This window comes from Mus caroli, unplaced genomic scaffold, assembly GCF_978045245.1.
Source record: "Mus caroli unplaced genomic scaffold, Mus_caroli_1 scaffold_8, whole genome shotgun sequence".
NCBI lineage: Eukaryota > Metazoa > Chordata > Mammalia > Rodentia > Muridae > Mus > Mus caroli.
In genome coordinates, this window is record NW_028227263.1 from 133,140,373 (window position 1) to 133,161,910 (window position 21,538).

Consider the following 21,538-nt stretch of genomic DNA (forward strand, 5'->3'; position numbering starts at 1 on the left):
GGGGTGGCTCTTTGTGAAAGTGGTTTATTCTGGCCACCGGAGAAAGAGATGGCTGAACAATGGCACCAGTCTGGTTCATGCTGCATAGAACACTGTCTTAAGTAAGGTGGCCAAAAGAGGCTGCTGCAGCAAGTGCAACTCTACCAGGGCCTTGGCCAGGGGCTCCAATGAACCGAGACTCTTCATTCTGTTTATCAGAGTGCACATGTGTCCTGTTTCAGCAAAAGTAAAACTGTCATTTACGAAAGGTCAGGCTGTATCCTAAGCATTTTAATAAAAAGCTAAAATGAAAAAAAAAAAAAAAAAAAAAGAAAGGGAGTCTTCAGCCTTATGGTTTTGGGGCAAAAAAGCTGATAGATGGTTTTTTCCTAAGAAAATTCTCTGCATTTGTGATTATTGTATTTAGCTAATGACAAAGTGCTTTTTTATTTTATAATTATAGCTAGAAAAAATAAAATTCTCTGATTGGTCTAAGTGAAGCCCTTATTTGGTATCAGCTCATAAGCTATTGGTTAACATTAAATAATTGTTACATTGGTAACAGAAGGTGAGCCTTAAATTGGCAATTCAGGAGTCTTTTCAAACATGTGGCATAAGCAGGCCAAAAAACTGGGCCTCCTAAGATACTTCTAGTTGAGATAATATTTATTGTGATTCTTATCCTAGAAAGTAGAATTAGATAGATTTAAAGCAATGTCTCTTTAATGAAGCATTAAAGCTTGCACTGTCATACATTCAGAGGTATAAGTTGGCAGTCAAATCTTGCAATGTGGTAATGAAGATTTAATGTTTATTCTAAAGTGATATATTTCTTTGAAATTGGGTATTGCTTTCCCAAGGCTGTAGATACTATTCTAACATTGTGTAAGAAACTTAAAAATCATGGTTAAAAATTGCCAGTGTGCCCAGCCGGAGGACAGTGACCTGCCCTGCAGGGAGCGCCATCTTGGCTCCGGGACTCCGCCGAACTTAGTCTGTACAGGTCAGAGTGAGGACCACAGAGGCAGACAGCTTCTGGGACAGGCGGGAGCCACAGAGCCGCTGAGGCAGCACCCTTTTGGGGCCGCAGACATCCGGCACCCTCCCAGCCGGAGGACAGGGACCTGCCCTGCAGGGAGCGCCATCTTGGCTCCGGAACTCCGCCGAACTTAGTCTGTACAGGTTACAGTGAGGACCACAGAGGCAGACAGCTTCTGGGACAGGCGGGAGCCACAGAGCCGCTGAGGCAGCACCCTTTTGGGGCCGCAGACATCCGGCACCCTCCCAGCCGGAGGACAGTGACCTGCCCTGCAGGGAGCGCCATCTTGGCTCCGGGACTCCGCCGAACTTAGTCTGTACAGGTCAGAGTGAGGACCACAGAGGCAGACAGCTTCTGGGACAGGCGGGAGCCACAGAGCTGCTGAGGCAGCACCCTTTTGGGGCCGCAGACGTACGGCACCCTCCCAGCCGGAGGACAGTGACCTGCCCTGCAGGGAGCGCCATCTTGGCTCCGGGACTCCGCCGAACTTAGTCTGTACAGGTAAGACTGAGGACCACAGAGGCAGACAGCTTCTGGGACAGGCGGGAGCCACAGAGGTGCTGAGGCAGCACCCTTTTGGGGCCACAGACATCCGGCACCCTCCTAGCTGGAAGACAGTGGTCTGCCCTGCACAGGAGCCCTCTGCCTCAGGAGCAGGGAGCACATCTTGGATCCAGGACTCCACTGAACTTAGGAACTTAGTCTGCACAGCTGAGAGTGTGCACCACAGAAGCCTACAGCTTCTGTGACCTGCCAAAGCAACACATCATCTGGGAAAGGTCCTGTTTTCCGCCTTCTTCTTCGGCCAGGAGGAGGTCCAAACGCCAGATATCTGTACACCTTCCCTTTAAGAGGAAAGCTTGTCAGCAGGGAGTGCTCTAACCACTGAAACTCAGAGGAGAGAGCCTGTCTCCCAGCTCTGCTGACAGAGGATACTCAGAATCACCAGAAGAACAACCTCTGAACAGAGACAACTATAACAACTCCAGAGATTACCAGATGGCAAGAGGTAAAGGTAAGAATCTTACTAACAGAAACCAAGACCACTCACCGTCATCAGGACCCAGCACTCCCACTTCGCCCAGTCCAGGGCACCCCAACACACCTGAAAAACTAGACCTGGATTTAAAAGCATATCTCATGATGATGGTAGAGGACATCAAGAAGGACTTTAAAGAACTACAGGAGAACATGGCTAAAGAGTTACAAGTCCTTAAAGAAAAACAGGAAAACACAACCAAACTGGTAGAAGTCCTTAAAGAGAAACAGGAAAACACATCCAATCAGATGATGGAAATGAACAAAACCATACTAGACCTAAAAAGGGAAGTAGACACAATAAAGAAAACCCAAAATGAGGCAACACTGGAGATAGAAACCCTAGGAAAGAAATCTGGAACCATAGATACCAGCATCAGCAACAGAATACAAGAGATGGAAGAGAGAATCTCAGGCGCAGAAGATTCCATAGAGAACATCGGCACAACAATCAAGGAAAATGTAAAATGCAAAAAGATCCTAACTCAAAACATCCAAGAAATACAGGACACAATGAGAAGACCAAACCTACGGATAATAGGAGTGGATGAGAATGAAGATTTTCAACTCAAAGGACCAGCAAACATCTTCAACAAAATTATAGAAGAAAACTTCCCAAATCTAAAGAAAGAGATGCCCATGAACATACAAGAAGCCTACAGAACTCCAAATAGACTGGACCAGAAAAGAAATACCTCCCGACACATAATAATCAGAACAACAAATGCTCTAAATAAAGATAGAATACTAAAAGCAGTAAGAGAAAAAGGCCAAGTAACATATAAAGGCAAGCCTATCAGAATTACACCAGATTTTTCACCAGAGATTATGAAAGCCAGAAGATCCTGGACAGATATTATACAGACACTAAAAGAACACAAATTCCAGCCCAGGCTACTATACCCAGCCAAACTCTCAATTAACATAGATGGAGAAACCAAAGTATTCCACGACAAAACCAAATTCACACATTATCTCTCCATGAATCCAGCCCTTCAAAGGATAATAACAGAAAAAAACCAATACAAGGACAGGAACCACACCCTAGAAACAACAAGAAGGTAATCCCTCAAAAAACCTAAAAGAAGACAGCCACAAGAACAGAATGCCAACTTTAACAACAAAAATAACAGGAAACAACAATTACTTTTCCTTAATATCTCTTAATATCAATGGACTCAACTCCCCGATAAAAAGACATAGACTAACAAACTGGCTACACAAACAAGACCCAACATTTTGCTGCTTACAGGAAACTCATCTCAGAGAAAAGGATAGACACTACCTCAGAATGAAAGGCTGGAAAACAATTTTCCAAGCAAATGGCATGAAGAAACAAGCTGGAGTAGCCATTCTAATATCTGATAAGATTGACTTCCAACCCAAAGTCATTAAAAAAGACAGGGAGGGACACTTCATACTCATCAAAGGTAAAATCCTCCAAGAGGAACTATCAATCCTGAATATCTATGCTCCAAATACAAAGGCAGCCACATTCATTAAAGAAACTTTAGTAAATCTCAAAGCACACATTGCACCTCATACAATAATAGTGGGAGACTTCAACACACCACTTTCACCAATGGACAGATCATGGAAACAGAAACTAAACAGGGACACAGAGAAACTAAGAGAAATTATGAATCAAATGGATCTTGCAGATATCTACAGAACATTCTATCCTAAAACAAAAGGATATACCTTCTTCTCAGCACCTCATGGCACCTTCTCCAAAATTGACCACATAATTGGTCACAAAACAGGCCTCAACAGATACAAAAATTTTGAAATTGTCCCATGCATCCTATCAGATCACCATGGACTAAGGCTGATCTTCCATAACAAAATAAATAATAGAAAGCCAACCTTCACGTGGAAACTGAACAACACTCTTCTCAATGATACCTTGGTCAAGGAAGGAATAAAGAAAGAAATTAAGGACTTTTTAGAGTTCAATGAAAATGAAGCCACAACATACCCAAAATTATGGGACGCAATGAAAGCATTTCTAAGAGGAAAACTCATAGCTCTGAGTGCCTCCAAAAGGAAACTAGAGAGAGCACACATTAGCAGCTTGACAACACACCTAAAAGCACTAGAACAAAAGGAAGCAAATTCACCCAAGAGGAGTAGACGGCAGGAAATAATCAAACTCAGGGGCGAAATCAACCAAGTGGAAACAAGAAAAACTATTCAAAGAATCAACCAATCAAGGAGCTGGTTCTTTGAGAAAATCAACAAGATAGATAAACCCTTAGCCAGACTCACTAGAGGGCACAGGGAAAGCATCCTAATTAACAAAATCAGAAATGAAAAAGGAGACATAACAACAGATCCTGAAGACATCCAAAACACCATCAGATCCTTCTACCAAAGGCTATACTCAACAAAACTGGAGAACCTGGATGAAATGGACAAGTTCCTAGACAGATACCAGGTACCAAAGTTGAATCAAGATCAGGTTAATGATCTAAACAGCCCTATATCCCCCAAAGAAATAGAAGCAGTCATTAATAGTCTCCCAACTAAAAAAAGCCCAGGACCAGATGGGTTTAGTGCAGAGTTCTATCAGACCTTCAAAGAAGATCTAATCCCAGTTCTTCACAAACTATTCCACAAAATAGAAACAGAAGGTACTCTACCCAACTCATTCTATGAAGCCACAATTACTCTGATACCTAAACCACAAAAAGACGCAACAAAGATAGAAAACTTCAGACCAATATCCCTTATGAATACTGATGCAAAAATCCTCAATAAAGTTCTTGCTAACCGAATCCAAGAACACATCAAAACAATCATCCATCCTGACCAAGTAGGTTTCATCCCAGGGATGCAGGGATGGTTCAATATACGGAAATCCATCAACGTAATTCAGTATATAAACAAACTCAAAGACAAAAACCACATGGACATCTCGTTAGATGCGGAAAAAGCATTTGACAAGATCCAACACCCATTCATGATAAAAGTCTTGGAAAGATCAGGAATTCAAGGCCCATACCTAAACATGATAAAAGCAATCTACAGCAAACCAGTAGCCAACATCAAAGTAAATGGTCAGAAGCTTGAAGCAATCCCTCTAAAATCAGGGACTAGACAAGGCTGTCCACTTTCTCCATACCTATTCAACATTGTACTTGAAGTTCTAGCCAGAGCAATTCGACAACAAAAGGAGATCAAAGGGATACAAATTGGAAAAGATGAAGTCAAAATATCACTTTTTGCAGATGATATGATAGTATATATAAGTGACCCTAAAAATTCCACCAAAGAACTCCTAAGCCTGATAAACAGCTTCGGTGAAGTAGCTGGATATAAAATTAACTCAAACAAATCAATGGCCTTTCTCTACACAAAGAATAAACAGGCTGAGAAAGAAATTAGGGAAACAACACCCTTCTCAATAGTCACAAATAATATAAAATATCTTGGCGTGACTCTAACTAAGGAAGTGAATGATCTGTATAATAAAAACTTCAAGTCTCTGAAGAAAGAAATTATAGAAGATCTCAGAAGATGGAAAGATCTCCCATGCTCATGGATTGGCAAGATCAACATTGTAAAAATGGCTATCTTGCCAAAAGCAATCTACAGATTCAATGCAATCCCCATCAAAATTCCAACTCAATTCTTCAACGAATTAGAAAGTGCAATCTGCAAATTCATCTGGAATAACAAAAAACCTAGGATAGCAAAAACTCTTCTCAAGGATAAAAGAACCTCTGGTGGAATCACCATGCCTGACCTAAAGCTCTACTACAGAGCAATTGTGATAAAAACTGCATTGGACTGGTATAGTGACAGACAAATAGACCAATGGAATAGAATTGAAGACCCAGAAATGAACCCACACACCTATGGTCACTTGATCTTCGACAAGGGAGCTAAAAACATCCAGTGGAAGAAAGACAGCATTTTCAACAAATGGTGCTGGCACAACTGGTTGTTAACATGTAGAAGAATGCGAATCGATCCATTCCTATCTCCTTGTACTAAGGTCAAGTCTAAGTGGATCAAGGAACTTCACATAAAACCAGAGACACTGAAACTTATAGAGGAGAAAGTGGGGAAAAGCCTTAAAGATATGGGCACAGGGGAAAAATTCCTGAATAGAACAGTAATGGCTTGTGCTGTAAGATTGAGAATTGACAAGTGGGACCTCATGAAACTACAAAGCTTCTGCAAGGCTAAAGACACCATCAATAAGACAAAAAAACCACCAACAGATTGGGAAAGGATCTTCACCTATCCTAAATCAGATAAGGGACTAATATCCAATATATATAAAGAACTCAAGAAGGTGGACTCCAGAAAGTCAAATAACCCCATTAAAAAATGGGGCTCAGAACTGAACAAAGAATTCTCACCTGAGGAATACCGAATGGCAGAGAAGCACCTGAAAAAATGTTCAACATCCTTAATCATCAGGGAAATGCAAATCAAAACAACCCTGAGATTCCACCTCACACCAGTCAGAATGGCTAAGATCAAAAATTCAGGTGACAGCAGATGCTGGCGAGGATGTGGAGAAAGAGGAACACTCCTCCATTGTTGGTGGGATTGCAAGCTTGTACAACCACTCTGGAAATCAGTCTGGCGGTTCCTCAGAAAATTGGACATAGTACTACCGGAGGATCCAGCAATACCTCTCCTGGGCATATATCCAGAAGATGTCCCAACCGGTAAAAAGGACACATGCTCCACTATGTTCATAGCAGTCCTATTTATAATAGCCAGAAGCTGGAAAGAACCCAGATGTCCCTCAACAGAGGAACGGATACAGAAATTATGGTACATTTACACAATGGTGTACTACTCAGCTATTAAAAAGAATGAATTTATGAAATTCCTAACCAAATGGATGGACCTGGAGGGCATCATCTTGAGTGAAGTAACACAATCACAAAAGAACTCACACAATATGTATTCATTGATAAGTGGATATTAGCCCAAAACTTAGGATACCCAAGATATAAGATACAATTTGATAAACGCATGAAACTCAAGAAGAATGAAGACCAAAGTGTGGACACTGTGCACCTTCTTAGAATTGCGAACAAAACACCCAGGGAAGGAGTTACAGAGACAAAGTTCGTAGCTGTGATGAAAGGATGGACCATTTAGAGACTGCTGTATCCAGGGATCCGTCCCATAATCAGCTTCTAAACGCTGACACCATTGCATACACTAGCAAGATCTTGCTGAAAGGACCCAAATATAGCTGTCTCTTGTGAGACGATGCAGGGGCCTAGCAAACACAGGAGTGGATGTTCACAGTCAGCTATTGGATGTATCACAGGGCTCCCAATGGAGAAGCTAGAGAAAGTACCCAAGGAGCTAAAGGGATCTGCAACCCTATTGTTGGAACAACATGATGTACTAACCAGAGCCCTGGAGCTCTTGTCTCTAGCTGCATATGTATCGAAAGATGGCCTAGTCGGCCATCAATGGAAAGAGAGGCCCATTGGACTTGCAAACTTTATATGCCCCAATATAGGGGAATGCCAGGGCCAAAAGAATGGGAATGGGTGGGTAGGGAAGTGGGGGGCGCTATGGGGAATTTTGGGATAGTATTGGAAATGTAATTGAGGAAAATATGTAATTAAAAAAATAAAAAAAAAGAGTATTATATCCAATAAACAGTAAACAGATAAAAAAAAAATTGCCAGTGTTCCTTTAACTGCAGCTGGCAGTTTGATCGAAAATTTAAGATTTTATACTCACCCATATATTGTTAATTAAGATAATTACAAGAGTAATCATCTTATGAGAGCACTAACACAGCTCTCTATGGCTATACAGCCATACAAAGTTCAGGGCAGCCTCAGGGAGGTTTGTGTGACTTTCTTTTGTTTTGCAAACGGTGTGCCTAAGGAAGTTCTTGAAATTTGCCTCTCCTTGCCTCTCAAGAGAAGTTTACTTTAAATACTTGCTCTCACACAAGGAGCTTTTTAGTTCTGGGTAGTAGCTGTTGCTCCAGAAAAGATTCAGAGGCAATATCTTTTTAATACTTAGGGTTGTAGTTTGCTACAGAGGCTTTGCAGAAAATAAAGAAAGCTTTTATAATTGTTATCAATTATAATCAATGATAATTAAATATTAAATGTGCCCACAGCAATTCTTTAGCAGGCTGCATTGTGACTAGGATGTGAAAACTTTAGCTGTCATTAAGCTGACCCTAAAGCAGAACCACTTTATCTTTACTGTAAACATTTATCTGGTCCCTGTAAATCCTTTTGAAGTCATTCCTTTGTTTCGTGTCAGGTAACTTCAAGATACTTTGCCTGCTGTGACTTCCTACCCCCTTTATTTTCTGTATTCTTTGGCAAGAGAAAACATTATTCTTATCCTCCTTACTAGCCTGCTGCTGGCTGCTGCAGGGCCTTGGGGCACACAGCTTTCTGTGCGCGTGGTGGCATGGGAGGCCACCAGAAAGTGGGTGGCTTTGTAGCAAACTCAGGGGAGGTCCACCATCGCCATTGCCCCCATGAGACTCCTCCTGTCCCTGCTGGGGTAGTCGTATTTTTCCCACTAAGACTTGGGGTGCTCTGCAGTCCTCGTTTGGACTTTTTGGCCCACAACAGACTGGGCTGCCTTCAGCCTCTTCTGCCTGAGAGGAAGGCCGAGGTGGTGGGGCTAGGCTGAGGTGGCACTCACTTCAAAGCAGAGTTTCAGCATCCTTTTGAAACTACTGTGGTGCTAATAAAGAATTGTAAGATATATTCGTGTATTTTGGAAACCTGTAACAAAAATTGTGTCTTAGGAATCTTAAAAAGTGTCTATTCCTTGTTCTAAACAGCAATTAATTTGGTAATTACAGAATATTAATATTTGATCTATTGCATACCATCATTTTGAATAAAATTGACAATCATTATCCCAAAGATAAGTTAAAAAATTGTTTTTATGCATGCTTTTGTATCTTCTATAAATTCAAGAATGCATGCATCCCAATTATTGTGTTTAAAAACAACCCTTCTATGGGAAAATAAGTAGATGTGAATTAAATCACACGTTCATTCTTTTGAGTTTTTATATTGTGTATTGTGGATGGTGTTTTAAAATGCTGAACAATCAAACCTTAATTTGTATATTAATAGTCAATATTATATCTCAGAGCTCACAATTGCTTAAGATTGTTCGTCCCTCGGATGCTATTTATTCACAAATTTGCAATTGCTTATGCATATACAACTCATTAGATAAAATGCTGTCCTTTTAAGAAGGCTGTTTTTGGACATTTAATAAATTGTTCTGAATTTCCTGGACATCTTAAAGCAATGCCATGCTGGAATTATATCTCAGGCAGTCTATAGGTCCTACATATAAGATGGACTGGATATATAATCTTACTCTTTATATATTCAAAACAGCTATGGTTTAAGATAATATTTTAGTATTCTTGGAAAATGTGCATGTCAAATTGTAAAAAGTTCTTTGCTCTTAGTGTCCTCAGTTACTACCTGTTTCCACATAGTAGTGTTAATTCTTGAGGACTTATACTTAATAAATTGCTGCAAGTAAGTGCTCTAATTTCTGATTTAATAAATAAATAAATTATACACATGTGACTATTAATAACTTTTCAAGCTTTCTAGTTACAACCGCTCTTTAAGAGAAACAATTGAAAGTGCAACTAGTCACTGCCCATGTTACATTAATACTGACTATAACAGTCAAATATTTGAGACGTTTTGTCAACAAATTATTAATTCTCAAGGACAAGGTATTGTGGAACTTTAAAACTTTAGCTTTTTAAAAGACAAAGAAGGGGGAAATTATATCCCCGTGCATATTATTTAATGTATTCCCATGCACATTATTTAAATCATAATTTATTTTAGAATTTTGAAATTTATATGTGAAAGAACTTAATAAATGCCTTACAGTATTTTAAAAGGATCTACTTATTGGCATATGGCTTGATCCTGAATAGCTACCTTATTAGGAAAGGGAAAAGCATAGGTTCTCTTTACAGAACACTGCAGAAGCATGATGGCTAATTCGTGTGACAAGCTGACAGGTGAGTTCGCTCAGTGCCCTGACTGTAGTGACAAGGAAGCTGAATTGGGTACATGTTTTCAACCCATCATTGCTTGCCATTTTTTCCAGTTTGAACAAGTGAAACTGCCTTGCTTCAAGCTTTTTAACTTTATGGTAAAAAAGAACATCAGAGACTGTGTAATCTGACTTGGAAAGATTAGTCATATAATAGAGTTATAATGATTCTTCTCTTTCCTTCAATGTAACCAGTTATTCTAAGTCAATCTTGGACTGGTCTAGTAATAATTCCAATATTAGAGATTCCTATTGAAGATAGCTAAAAATATTAATTACCTAGCAAAGTTAATTTGGAGCACAGCCTCCACTTCCAGAGAATCTCTGGTTTTTCTGCTAATTCTCAAACCCACACCAGGAGGCCAGAACCTGAGCTTGGTCTTTGCTAATTTGCAACTGAATAAAGTACCTGGGTTTCCACAAAGAAGTTTTTATACTGTTGCTTTTCACTGCCCCACCTTTGTTTCTCAAGCAGGTCAGCCACCATTCAGCCTGACTGCAGCGGGAGTGAAGCCTTGCCTCCAACAGCTTAGGTGGCAGTTATTAATCTTCATCAAGAGGCATTTTAAGTACATATTGTGGCTTTGGTCTGAATTGGGAGTAAGGTGTGCTAATGAGGGCCTGAGAGTCAATGACAGGCACCCAAAACTCGGAATCATACCAATCTAAGACAGGAGTACATGCCAAGAGGCCGTGGCTGTTAATAATACACCACAGAGCCATGTTTTGTGTAAAATAAACACAAAAAAGCTGCACATATGCTCCTATGATGGATAAGGAAGATTCAGGAAGATTTAGGATTTCCTAAGACAGGTGGGTCCACCAGCCACCATAACTCCTGGGCAGGACTATGTAGCATAAGTTAATTTTATGCCTCAGTCCAGTTTTTTTTTTAAAATATTATTTAAAGGGGGAAAATGTATCCTCCTTTAGCATAGATAGGCTGGTTCAGACCATATGCCACTGAGGCAGGGACACCTGCTGTGCTGCTTCTCATCACTCTCCTTTGATGTTACACTGCCTGGCACCTGCCCTGAGGCCGAAAGGGTTCTCCAAGATTTTCCGGAGTTAGCAGCAAACTGTGAATTTGGCGAGTTTCTGCTAAAAGACTGTTTTGACAACTTCCCATCTCTACATCAAGAAACTTGGTTTGACTGGGGATGGGCTTCCCTCTTTATACGTGCAGATTTTATTATTAAACATTTGAACTCTGAGCAGACTAGGTTGTTTTTGTTCCATTATTTTTCTACTCGCCTAGATTCCCTCTTCTCTTTCAGCTCCAGGATGCCTCCCAGGCTCGAACCTGGACATGAGAGCCGCAGGACAGCCCCAACAGTCAGGCACTGGCATAGCCTCATATGAGACAGCTATAATAGGGTCCCTTCAGAAAAATCTTTCTGACATTGTGCAATAGTGTCTGGGTTTGGTGGCTGATTGTGGGATGGATCCCGGGGTGGGGTAGTCTCTGGATAGTCCATCCTTTCATCTTAGCTCCAAACTTTGTCTTTGTAACTCCTTTCATGGGTATTTTGTTCCCTATTCTAAGGAGGAATAAAGTATCCACCCATTGGTCTTCCCTCTTCTTGATTTTCTTGTGTTTTGCAAATTGTATCTTGGGTGTTCTATGTTTCTGGGCTAACATCCACTTATCAGTGAGTGCATATCTAATGACTTCTTTTGTGATTGGGTTACCTCACTAAGGATGGGCACAGAACAGCAATGGCTTGCATTGTAAGATCAAGAATTGACAAATGGGACCTCATAAAATTGCAAAGCTTCTATAAGGCAAAAGACACTGTCAATAAGACAAAAAGGCCACCCACGGATTGGGAAAGGATTTTTACCAATCCTAAATCTGATAGGGGACTAATATCCAATATTAACAAATAGCTCAAGAAGCTAGACTCCAAAAATTCAAATAACCCCATTAAAAAATGGGGTTCAGAGTTAAACAAATAATTCTCAACAGAGGAATACCGATGACTGAGAAGCACCTGAAAAAAATGTTCAACATCCTTAATCATCAGGGAAATGCAAATCAAAACAACCCTGAGATTCGACCTCACTCCAGTCAGAATGGCTAAGATAAAAAATTCAAGTGACAGCAGATGCTGGTGAGAATGTGGAGAAAGAGAAACACTCCTCCACTGCTGGTGGGATTGCAAGCTTGTACAACCACTCTGGAAGTCAGTCTGGAGGTTCCTCAGAAAATTGGCCATAATACTACTGGAAGATCCAGCAATACCTCTCCTGGGCTTATACCCAGAAGAAGTTCCAACTTGTAATAAGAACACCTGCTCCACTATGTTCATAGCAGCCTTATTTATAATAGCCAGAAGCTGGGAAGAACCCAGATGTTCCTCAACAGAAGAATGGATACAGAAAATGTGGTACATTTACACAATGGAGTACTATTCAGCAATTAAAAACAATGGATTTATGAAATTCTTGGACAAAAGTTTTAGTTCTTGAAGGATGGCTGGGAACTTAATAAAAGTGACGATTTTTCCAGAATTCCAGCAGTTCATTCCCATAACTCAAGATTTGCATGCTCAAAACTGTCAGTAACTCTAGTCTTAATGGGTACAAAATATCTTCTAAGTTCCACAGGTATTTTGTACTTGAGATATACAGACATTCATACAAGAAAAATGCCCATTCATATAAAATTAAAAGAAAATATTACAGAGAGAGAGAGAGAGAGAGAGAGAGAGAGAGAGAGATAAAGAGAGAGAGAGAGAGAGAGATATTTTCCTGGGCCATAAGATGATTCCTAGTCTTCCAAATGTATTCTCTCTCTCTCTCTCTCTCTCTCTCTCTCTCTCTCTCTCTCTCTCTCTCTCTCTCTCTCCCTCTACCCCTCCCTCTCTCTCTTTTTGTTTTTTTGAGACAGGGTTTCTCTGTATAGCCTTGGCTGTCCTGGAACTCACTTTGTAGACCAGGCTGGCCTTGAACTCAGAAATCTACCTGTCTCTGCCTCCCAATTGCTGGGATTTTCTCATGTTCACTATACTTTGCCTAATATCATATAACTATTTGTACAATATGATATTCTTATATATTTGAAATGTTGCTCATTATTGGTTAGTAAATTATGTAAAAAATGTTGTCATACTTTGGGTCTGGGTACCAGAGGTTTTCCACAGAGACCTCTGTCTAGGCTGGATGGGAAGGTTCCAGTGAAGGGAAGTTAGTGCAGGCAGGTACATGAAGTCTCTGCCATGTCTTCCAGGTAGCTCAGTAACTCCGAGCCTCTCTGAAGTGAATCCGGTCAGGCTGAGCTGGGGAAAAACTGACAATCCAGTGAGGAGTGTGGCAGGACCTCTGGTCGCTATTCAGGAGAGAAGATATCTTCACAAGTGTTACATACAGCTCTTGGAACAAAAGGCTCAGACAAAGGAACAGTTCTCACATACCTGTAATTCCCTGCATGGCTTTATATACAGTTCTGGGGGTGATTCAGGGTTTGAGAGCAGGCACTTCTCATTGGCTTGGACCGAGAGTTTGGGGGAAACCTTATTTGCATGTGGGAAGGCTTGGTGCTATTCCTAAGTGGCTGATAGCCATGCCTCTCCTGTGGGGGTTATGGGGGCGGTAACTCGGACAGGAACCAGATTCCAGGAGACATAAAAGAACTCCTTCTATCCCATGCAATTGAATTATCATTACCAGGTCCCGGGGTTCAAGATCTAGCCTCGACTGGAAACCAGGCTGCCTGTGTGTAGCCCATTGCCCCACATGATACCTGATAAACGACTACTGATGAATCCACATTATGAAGGGATCAGTTATAGGAAGCTTGATATTTTCAAACTGCAGTTTTAGCATTGTACAACCGATAAAAGCGTATGGCTGCCCCCTGAGAGGATTCCCCAGGATCTGACTAAGACAGATGCAGACACTCACAGCCAACCATCAGAATGAGACCAGAGACCCCAATGGAAGAGTTAGGGGAAGACCTGAAGGAGCTGAACATGATATTAACTCCATGGGAAGAACAACAATATCAACTAAACTGATTCCCAAGAGCTCTCAGGGACTAAATCACAAACCAAAGAGTATACAATGATGGCTTCATGGCTCCAGATATATATGTAGCAGAGGATTGCCTTATCTGGCATCAATGAGAGGGGAGGTCTTAAGTTCTGTGGAGGCTTGATGTCTCAGCATAGGGGCATGTTTCAGTGGTGAGTCAGGAGTGGATGTGTGAGTGGGGGAATACCTTCTTAGAGGCAAAAAGAAAAGGAGAATAGGCTGGGGCGTTGGGGAGGAGAGATCAGGAGAGGGAACAACATTTGAATTGTAAATAAATAAAATAGCCAAAAAATTATCAATTAAAGTTGTATGGGACTTAAAAAAGAATATGCCAAGGTATAAGAGAAGATTTATGGGCTCCGGGGCTTATGTTGTACTTGGCGGAGGCTATCTCTTCCAAAAGCAGGATAAAAAGAGGTTAAAACCAGGCTTGATATTGGTGATGAGAACAAAGGGGCAAAATATTGGAAAGCATATTTCTAGAAACGTAAATAAACTTACTCCCAATAACATTTGATGTTTGGAGTAAGATATAAAGACAGTCACAATGGAGGAGAATGAGTAAGAGATGACAAAAGTGCACACCAGGATGAGGATAGTTTGGGTGGCTCTGTTTTCAGGTGAGGCATTTAAAACTTGCTGAGAACTACGGATATGTTTAACTTGTTTCTTATGTCTATAAAGGATACTCACCATGGAGACACTTGAGCAGGCCATGAGCCCCAGACACAAGACATCAGAGAAGGACAGTAAGAACATATACAGTGCAGTTCCTATATTTCCAGCAACAAACCATGAGCAGTATTCATAATCCATCCAGTTAGTAACATTTTTGTTGTATCTGGGACCAGACATTCTTACTGGAATCATGATGTTTAGAAAGAGATGCACAAGCCAGCTTATTGAACAGGAGGGACCAATGTACTTGGTGGCTCTGTGTTTAAGTATCATCCACATGGAGTTTCTGGGGCTGATTGTGATTGCTTGGAAGCAACTCAGTAGGCACATAGCATACAGGGACATTCCCCTTGTTATTCGGTAAATAAAGTTTATTAACTTACATCCAATATCATCCAGGAAATCTTTAAATCCATAATTTGACAGTGTCTGTGGAATACCTCTTGAGATGATAGACAAGCAGTTGGCAAAAGTCAAATGCTCTATAATCAGGTCTTTGGGCATTAAGGGCTTTCTAGTTGATATCAAAATGCTATAATAAAATAGTATTGAAGAATTTCCAAGCATTCCCACTGTAATCTGGGAGAAGAGAAAAATTCCCATTGCAAAGTTTTCAAAAGCCATTTTCTTTCCTATTAAAAAAGTAAATAAATTTAATATGGTTATGAGTCCCTAGAAATATATTATCAGTGTGTACTATTTCATGATGTTATCTAAAGGAACGTAGTTATCACTTTATTCCATTTGTATAGCTCTCCCACTGAAGAACATTCAAAGGATTATTAATTGTTAAACTAAGTATTCTCTATTTTTTGTATGGAAAGTTTGAATATCTTCCCTTAAGATTAATGTTTTTGCTGGATAAGGTAATGCATGACCTTCAACATAGCCATCAAGAGATAGTATCACACAGACAAATGAATTTGAGGCTCACCTGGTCTACAGATTTATATCTAAGGCTGCCAGAGTTATATAACAAAAAACTCTATAATCTCATTCCAAAAATGCTAAATACATTCATTTCTTTATCTAACCAATACAACTTGATGTCAATTTTCAAAAACAGAATTTTTAAAATTTATTAATTCTGAAATGCACAAGAAATACCAAACTTATTCAGAAAAACAGCAGTTAATATTTGAAAATTTTAGGACTCAAAGAGAGGGACCTTAGATGAAATACCCTACATTGGGGAGAGGGAACTTGTAGAGCCCAGCTCCAGCAGAAAGACAGGGCATCAAGTGAGGGATGGGGTTGCCATTCTACAGTCAAAACTCTGACCCATAATTGTTTCTGTCTGAAAGAACTGCAACAGGCTCAAAGTGGGATCTGGCTCAAGAGGAGGCTCCAAGACCTGACACTATTACTGAGGCTATAGAGTGCTCCTAAAAAAGGACCTATCACAAAAAGGACCTCTGAAAGACCAAATAAGCAGTTAAAAGAGTCAGATGCAGATATTTGCACCCAACCAATGGAGAGAAGATGCTGACCCCTGTGGTTGAATTAGGAGAAAGCTGGAAGAAGCTGAGGAGGAGGGCAACCCTGTAGGAGGACCAGCAGTCTCAATTAACCTGGACCCTGAGATCTCTCGGATACTGGAACACCAACCAGGCAGCAAACACCAGCTGATATAAGGCCCTCAATACATGTACAGCAGAGGACTGCTGGGTCTGAGTTTAGTCAGAGTGGATGCACCTAAGCCTCAAGAGACTGGAGGCCCCATGGAGTTTAGAGGTCTGGAGCAGAGAGTTCGGGCCTGGGGGCATCCTTGTTGAGAAAGGGGGATGGGAAGGAGGTATGGGATGTGGAGGAGTAGGATGGTGGAACGAGAGGGAAATGAAACCTGGAGTTTAATATATATATATATATATATAGCATATTTAATTTTAAATTTATACAGTTTTTCATTATATGTTTTTAATTATGAGAGTGGCTACATGCAAGTGAATGTGCCAGCAGGGGCCAGAAGATTGTAAGCCACAAATAGAAGCTACAAAGTTAACTCACATAGAAAGTAATACCAATATGCACTCTTAATAACTGGCTTACCCCTCTATCCTGCAATAATATTTGAATCTACATTTGAAAAACAACATAAACTATAAAACAAGTTATACAAAACTGTTCAGATGTCAAGGAGGTGTGCAAAATGAGGCCCAATATCACCTATAATTAAAGGAATACAATGAAAAGATGCAAATCAAAGCTGTGCTGAGAAATTATCACATTCTGTGTAAACAGGTGTTAACCAAAACAAAGCATCATAAATAAAGGCAGGAGTTAAAGCTGCTGAGTATAAGAGTGAAGAGTTAAAGCTGCTGAGTGAAGTAAGAATCCATGTGCAGATTTTATAGGAAAGTATTGTTTTATCAACTATGTTAGTATTGTTTTTCTTTATTAAACCGATATATCATGACCAAATTCCAATTGACATGTCAAAAGAATCTGTGATCCTGAAACAAACCAAGCCATACAGGAAATGACTACTTTTGAGTAAGAAGAATAAATGAATGGTCTGAGTTTTCCTTCCATTGCCCAATTGAGTCTCAGCAGTGGTCAGATAGAATTTGAAAAGCCCCCATCATTTCTTTCTTTAGTATTTGGTAGTCAGTATTTCTGACCCTGAATTATTTTGTATAAAATAAGTATCAGAATGCATAAAAATTGGATTTGATTATATCCTCTCACTTTTCACAAAAATTGTTAATTTATTATTATGCCAAAGTGCTACAACTTTCAGAGGAAAATGTTAGTACACTAGAGGTAGATAAAGGTAACAAGACTCAATAATATGGACAAAGAACAAAGAAATTAGAATAGCATTGTTCACATTAAAGGAAAGTAAAAGCCTACTGAGGTAAAACCTACAGAATGGTAGAAAAATATTGACTTTTTTACTTCAATCAGGAACTTAATACCTACCATCTTTAACAAAAATGTAGATTAAGCTATATCTTTACAAACTCTCCAGTCAACAAACTGGGTAATGAAATTGACAGAAATTTCTTTAAAGAAGAAAGTAGTAAATGCTTTTTACAAGTGGTCGTCTTATTTAGCATTCCTGTGAAATGAAAATTACATATACTTTGAGATTACTTTGGACACCTTAGAATGATTATCATGAAGAGAATAGACAATAACAAGTGGTTAATGTAATGTTGAGAAAAGCAATCGTCATTCTAAACTGGTGAGAGGGTAAAGTGAAGCATTCATCATAGAAATGAATACAAAGATACGTCAAGAAATTAAAATTAGAATTACCATATAACACAACTATATAGTTTCTGGATATATACTCAAAGAACTCTCTGTCCTACCACAGAGAAGTTTGCACAGCTTTTTTTCACAGGAGTTGCTGCTTTTTTCACAGTAGCGAAACATGATGTCCATCCTATATGTTCATCAGTAGACGACGGAAATTCATGGAGGAATTTTGTTCAACTATAACAGAAAATAAAAACATGAAATACTCAGTAAGGAGATGGATTGAGAAAGAGTTAAGCAAGATGATAGATGCAAAAATAACAAAAATCACATGTTGTTTGTCAAATCAGGACATGTCCATATGAATGTATGTGGAGAAAAAGTCATTATGGACTATAAAAGTAGAAAACAGATGAAAAATGTAGAGCAAAGAGATGTTGAGGAACCAAATTTAGGGCAGGAAACACAGCATATGTGTCAAAGGGTGAATAGGCTTATAAAGGTTAGATAGAAGTGCAAGAGGTTGGAGGGATAAATGATGAAATCTAGAAGAAGAGAAACAAAAATAAGTGTTTTTGAAAATTTCATAATGAAATCCAATATTATATATGGTTAATAAATGAGAAGTTTTCGCTATGTTTTGTAGTGTGGAGCTATAGTGATAACTATACAGGACACTGACTTGTGCTTATATCTTTCTGATATAAAACTTAGGGTCACCATGATAGATTTTCATATTTGTGTAAAAAAGGAAGATTTAGATCTGTATTAGAAAAGATTATGATACGACAGAGTCTTGTTGTTGTTGTTTTGGGTTTTACTTATTAACAGTAACTCCTGACCTCAGGCAGATATATGGCAACTTCTGATATTCTCAACAGTGACTATGACATTGCAATAGAGAAAGCTGAACATGTGGGTAAAATTTCAAGTGGTAGACATCCTTGTTTACCACTTTGTTTAAAAGAACCTTGAGTCGGCATGTTCTTTCTAACAAGTAAGCTGGTGTTCTATATCAACCAATCTAAGGGATGATTAGAAACAGAATCAGGAAAATATCTGACATATTTCAGAATAGCTGAAGTACCAAGAAAATAAACTTATTCCCACTATGCATTTACTACTTTCTTGTTATTCATTTTACTTTTAATTCTAATTCTCAATCTTCTACAAAATTTATTTTTCCTCATAGAAAATCACCCTGTAATGCTATATTTGATGATATAATTTTAATTACTAATATCAATATTTATATAACCTATTTCTACATTACAATTCTTGAAACAAAAAAATTGAATGTAGCATTTTCAGGAACAAATAATAGGTAAGTAGAAGGAATTAGAAGAGTAAAATACTTCAAGCTCTTTAGCATAAGATGGGGATGTAGATCATGACTCATTTAGCCTTAAGATTCCTGGGTCTGAACTCCAGTGCCATCATTATAGAAAAATGAAAAATCAAAAAAAATCTTTTAAAAACCAAAAGTTGGAAGACACATGCAAAAAAAGTGACAGAGATAAGGTGATAAAGAAGATAAAGACAAAACACAAAGGAGAGATAGAGACAGAGGCTAAGTGAAGAAAAGAAAGAAGAAAATGAGGTGATAGCAATAATAAGAGAGACACAGCAGGAACTTATTAGAAGAACAGGGATCATTCAGCTGAGGGAGAGATAGTCTACTCTCACCAGAAATTACTTCAATTTTACCCAAAAGTGCATTCAAGTTCCCACTTCCTAAACAGTACCTGAGTGCCTTTCCCTTAACTGGTCTATCTTGCGTTTTCCTCCCTCCTTAGCTCTGTATCTCTCTGTGTCTCTCTCTCCTTCCTTCCCTTCCTCCCTCACATCTGTCTTCCTTCCCTCCTTCCTTCATTTCTTTCTTTCTTCTTTACTTTATATTTTCTTTTTTAAAAAGTCGTCTTCCTTACTCCTTCCATTCTCCTTCCATCATTTTTCTTTGCAGCAGAGATGTTTTAATACATCCTTAATACATATTTTAAGTACAATTAAGGTTAAGAGAGACACTCAGGAGGAAAATAAGATGAATAGAGAGCACATGCCTGGCTTTTCTAAGGATTTCTTTCTAATATCTTAGTTTTTACTACTCCTGTGCTCTGGTCACTTACTTCTGTGCTTGTTGATACCATGGTTATGTCTTTCACCTTGAGATGTGAATCTCTGCTGAAACTATGTTGAGACACTCTTGCTCATTTAAAGGGTCATGATCTCCTGGTATTTTTTCCCAGAACATTGGTGGTTTTCACCTCAACTCTGGACCCATGATGACAGCTTCTCCACAAGGATCAGTAACTTTTAATCACCTTCATCTCAGAAAACAGTACAAAACTAAACAAACCAAGAAGTGCAAATTATATGAGCTACTCCAAGAAAGCAATTAGGAATATAGACAGGAACTTTTCTGTCAGTCCTTAGAGCACAAAACTTATGGCAGAGAGGTACTCAGAGGGAACTTCAAAACTATTAAAGTATAAGAATGTTACATGGACTTTTTCCTAGAGGACCTTACCCTATCACTCAGCCTTTCACACAGTTTCAACATCTCAAAACTTGATTCCATAGACACACAGGACAAATGGCTAAGTTATATGCCTATTAGCATATCAAAACACATATTAACTGTCATATTATCAGAGCCTTGCAAGTACCTCTTAGAGAGTCCTGGCTCTTCCCAGCCCTTCTCACTACATCCTTGTACCTTAATCCTGTCTAACCCATGAGTTTCATTTTTCTCTCCCCAGTTTCTTTTTCTTATAAAACCCAGATATTTTCACCATGTGCTTTTGGGTTCCTAGTTTTTCTCTTGGTTCTCTTTCACTTGGTTCTTCTCTTGGCACTTTGTCTTCTTGCTTCCCTTGGAGACTCTCTCACCTCTGACAACTCTTCTATCTTCTCTAGTGACTTATTCAGTCCACAGGGCATGTCTACTGTAGGATGCACTATACCTACTCTGGAGACTTTCTGATACCTTTAGCTATTTTATACCTCATATATGCATTAAAAGTCTCATTCTTAATGATTCCTTGGTTTGTTCATGTAGAAATTTATCACAGTAGGGACAGAGAAATGACTTCTACATCTATGTGTTCTCTGTAGAACAATAGTTACAGTACATGTGAAGGCTCTGGAATATTCCTAATATTTGTATGGTTAGGGAATCAATAGAATACCTCAGTGAATCTCACATGTGGAGTTTTCCTCATGACACTTGCAGATAGCGAATGGCCCCAAAGTTGCTTTTCTGCCTCAGATGCAAACCCTGATTCAACCATAGGAACATCTTGATAAAAGCTTGCCCCAGGCTTACATCTTAGGAACTGGAGATACTTTGATTTGCTCTTCTGGCATCCAAAGGAATTCCACAAAAATTACCTTTATATTCAGGCTCAGACTACCTCTCTTCCTGGATAATGAGAAGGGAGTCCATCTCATTTCCAGGACTATTAACACCACTCTTTATTTCAGTAGCATTCCAGAAAATATTAT

General features: G+C 39.3%; 2 protein-coding genes across 4 annotated transcripts in view; both read right to left on the reverse strand.

Annotated features, from left to right (window-relative positions):
* LOC147003579 (vomeronasal type-1 receptor 4-like) overlaps window positions 1–14,989 on the reverse strand; it is a 71,114-nt gene extending 56,125 nt beyond the window's left edge. For 2 of the 3 annotated variants that reach the window (XM_085842262.1, XM_085842258.1), the window contains exon 1: window positions 13,233–13,736. The gene's annotated coding sequence lies outside the window, so the exon portion shown is untranslated. Of the gene's footprint in view, window positions 1–13,232; window positions 13,737–14,845 lie in introns of those variants that run through there. The other variant, XM_085842261.1, reaches the window with a different exon arrangement.
* On the reverse strand, window positions 13,755–20,294 carry LOC147003581 (vomeronasal type-1 receptor 4-like). The gene is made up of 3 exons (XM_085842257.1): window positions 20,161–20,294; window positions 18,148–18,271; window positions 13,755–15,462 (listed from the first exon to the last, which is right to left on the reverse strand). Exons 2-3 carry the CDS (start codon window positions 18,218–18,220, stop codon window positions 14,540–14,542), a joined length of 996 nt encoding a protein of 331 aa, XP_085698383.1. The 5' UTR covers window positions 18,221–18,271; window positions 20,161–20,294; the 3' UTR covers window positions 13,755–14,539.
* Window positions 20,295–21,538: the final 1,244 nt, after the last annotated feature.

Bases quoted from the DNA above. Each gene is read 5' to 3' on its own strand.
- LOC147003581 (XM_085842257.1), bottom strand. From the start codon at position 18,220: ATGGACATCATGTTTCGCTACTGTGAAAAAAGCAGCAACTCCTGTGAA. The intron at 15,463-18,147 runs GTAGGACAGAGA...CTTTTTTAATAG, and splicing joins GCTGTGCAAACTTCTCTGTG to GAAAGAAAATGGCTTTTGAA.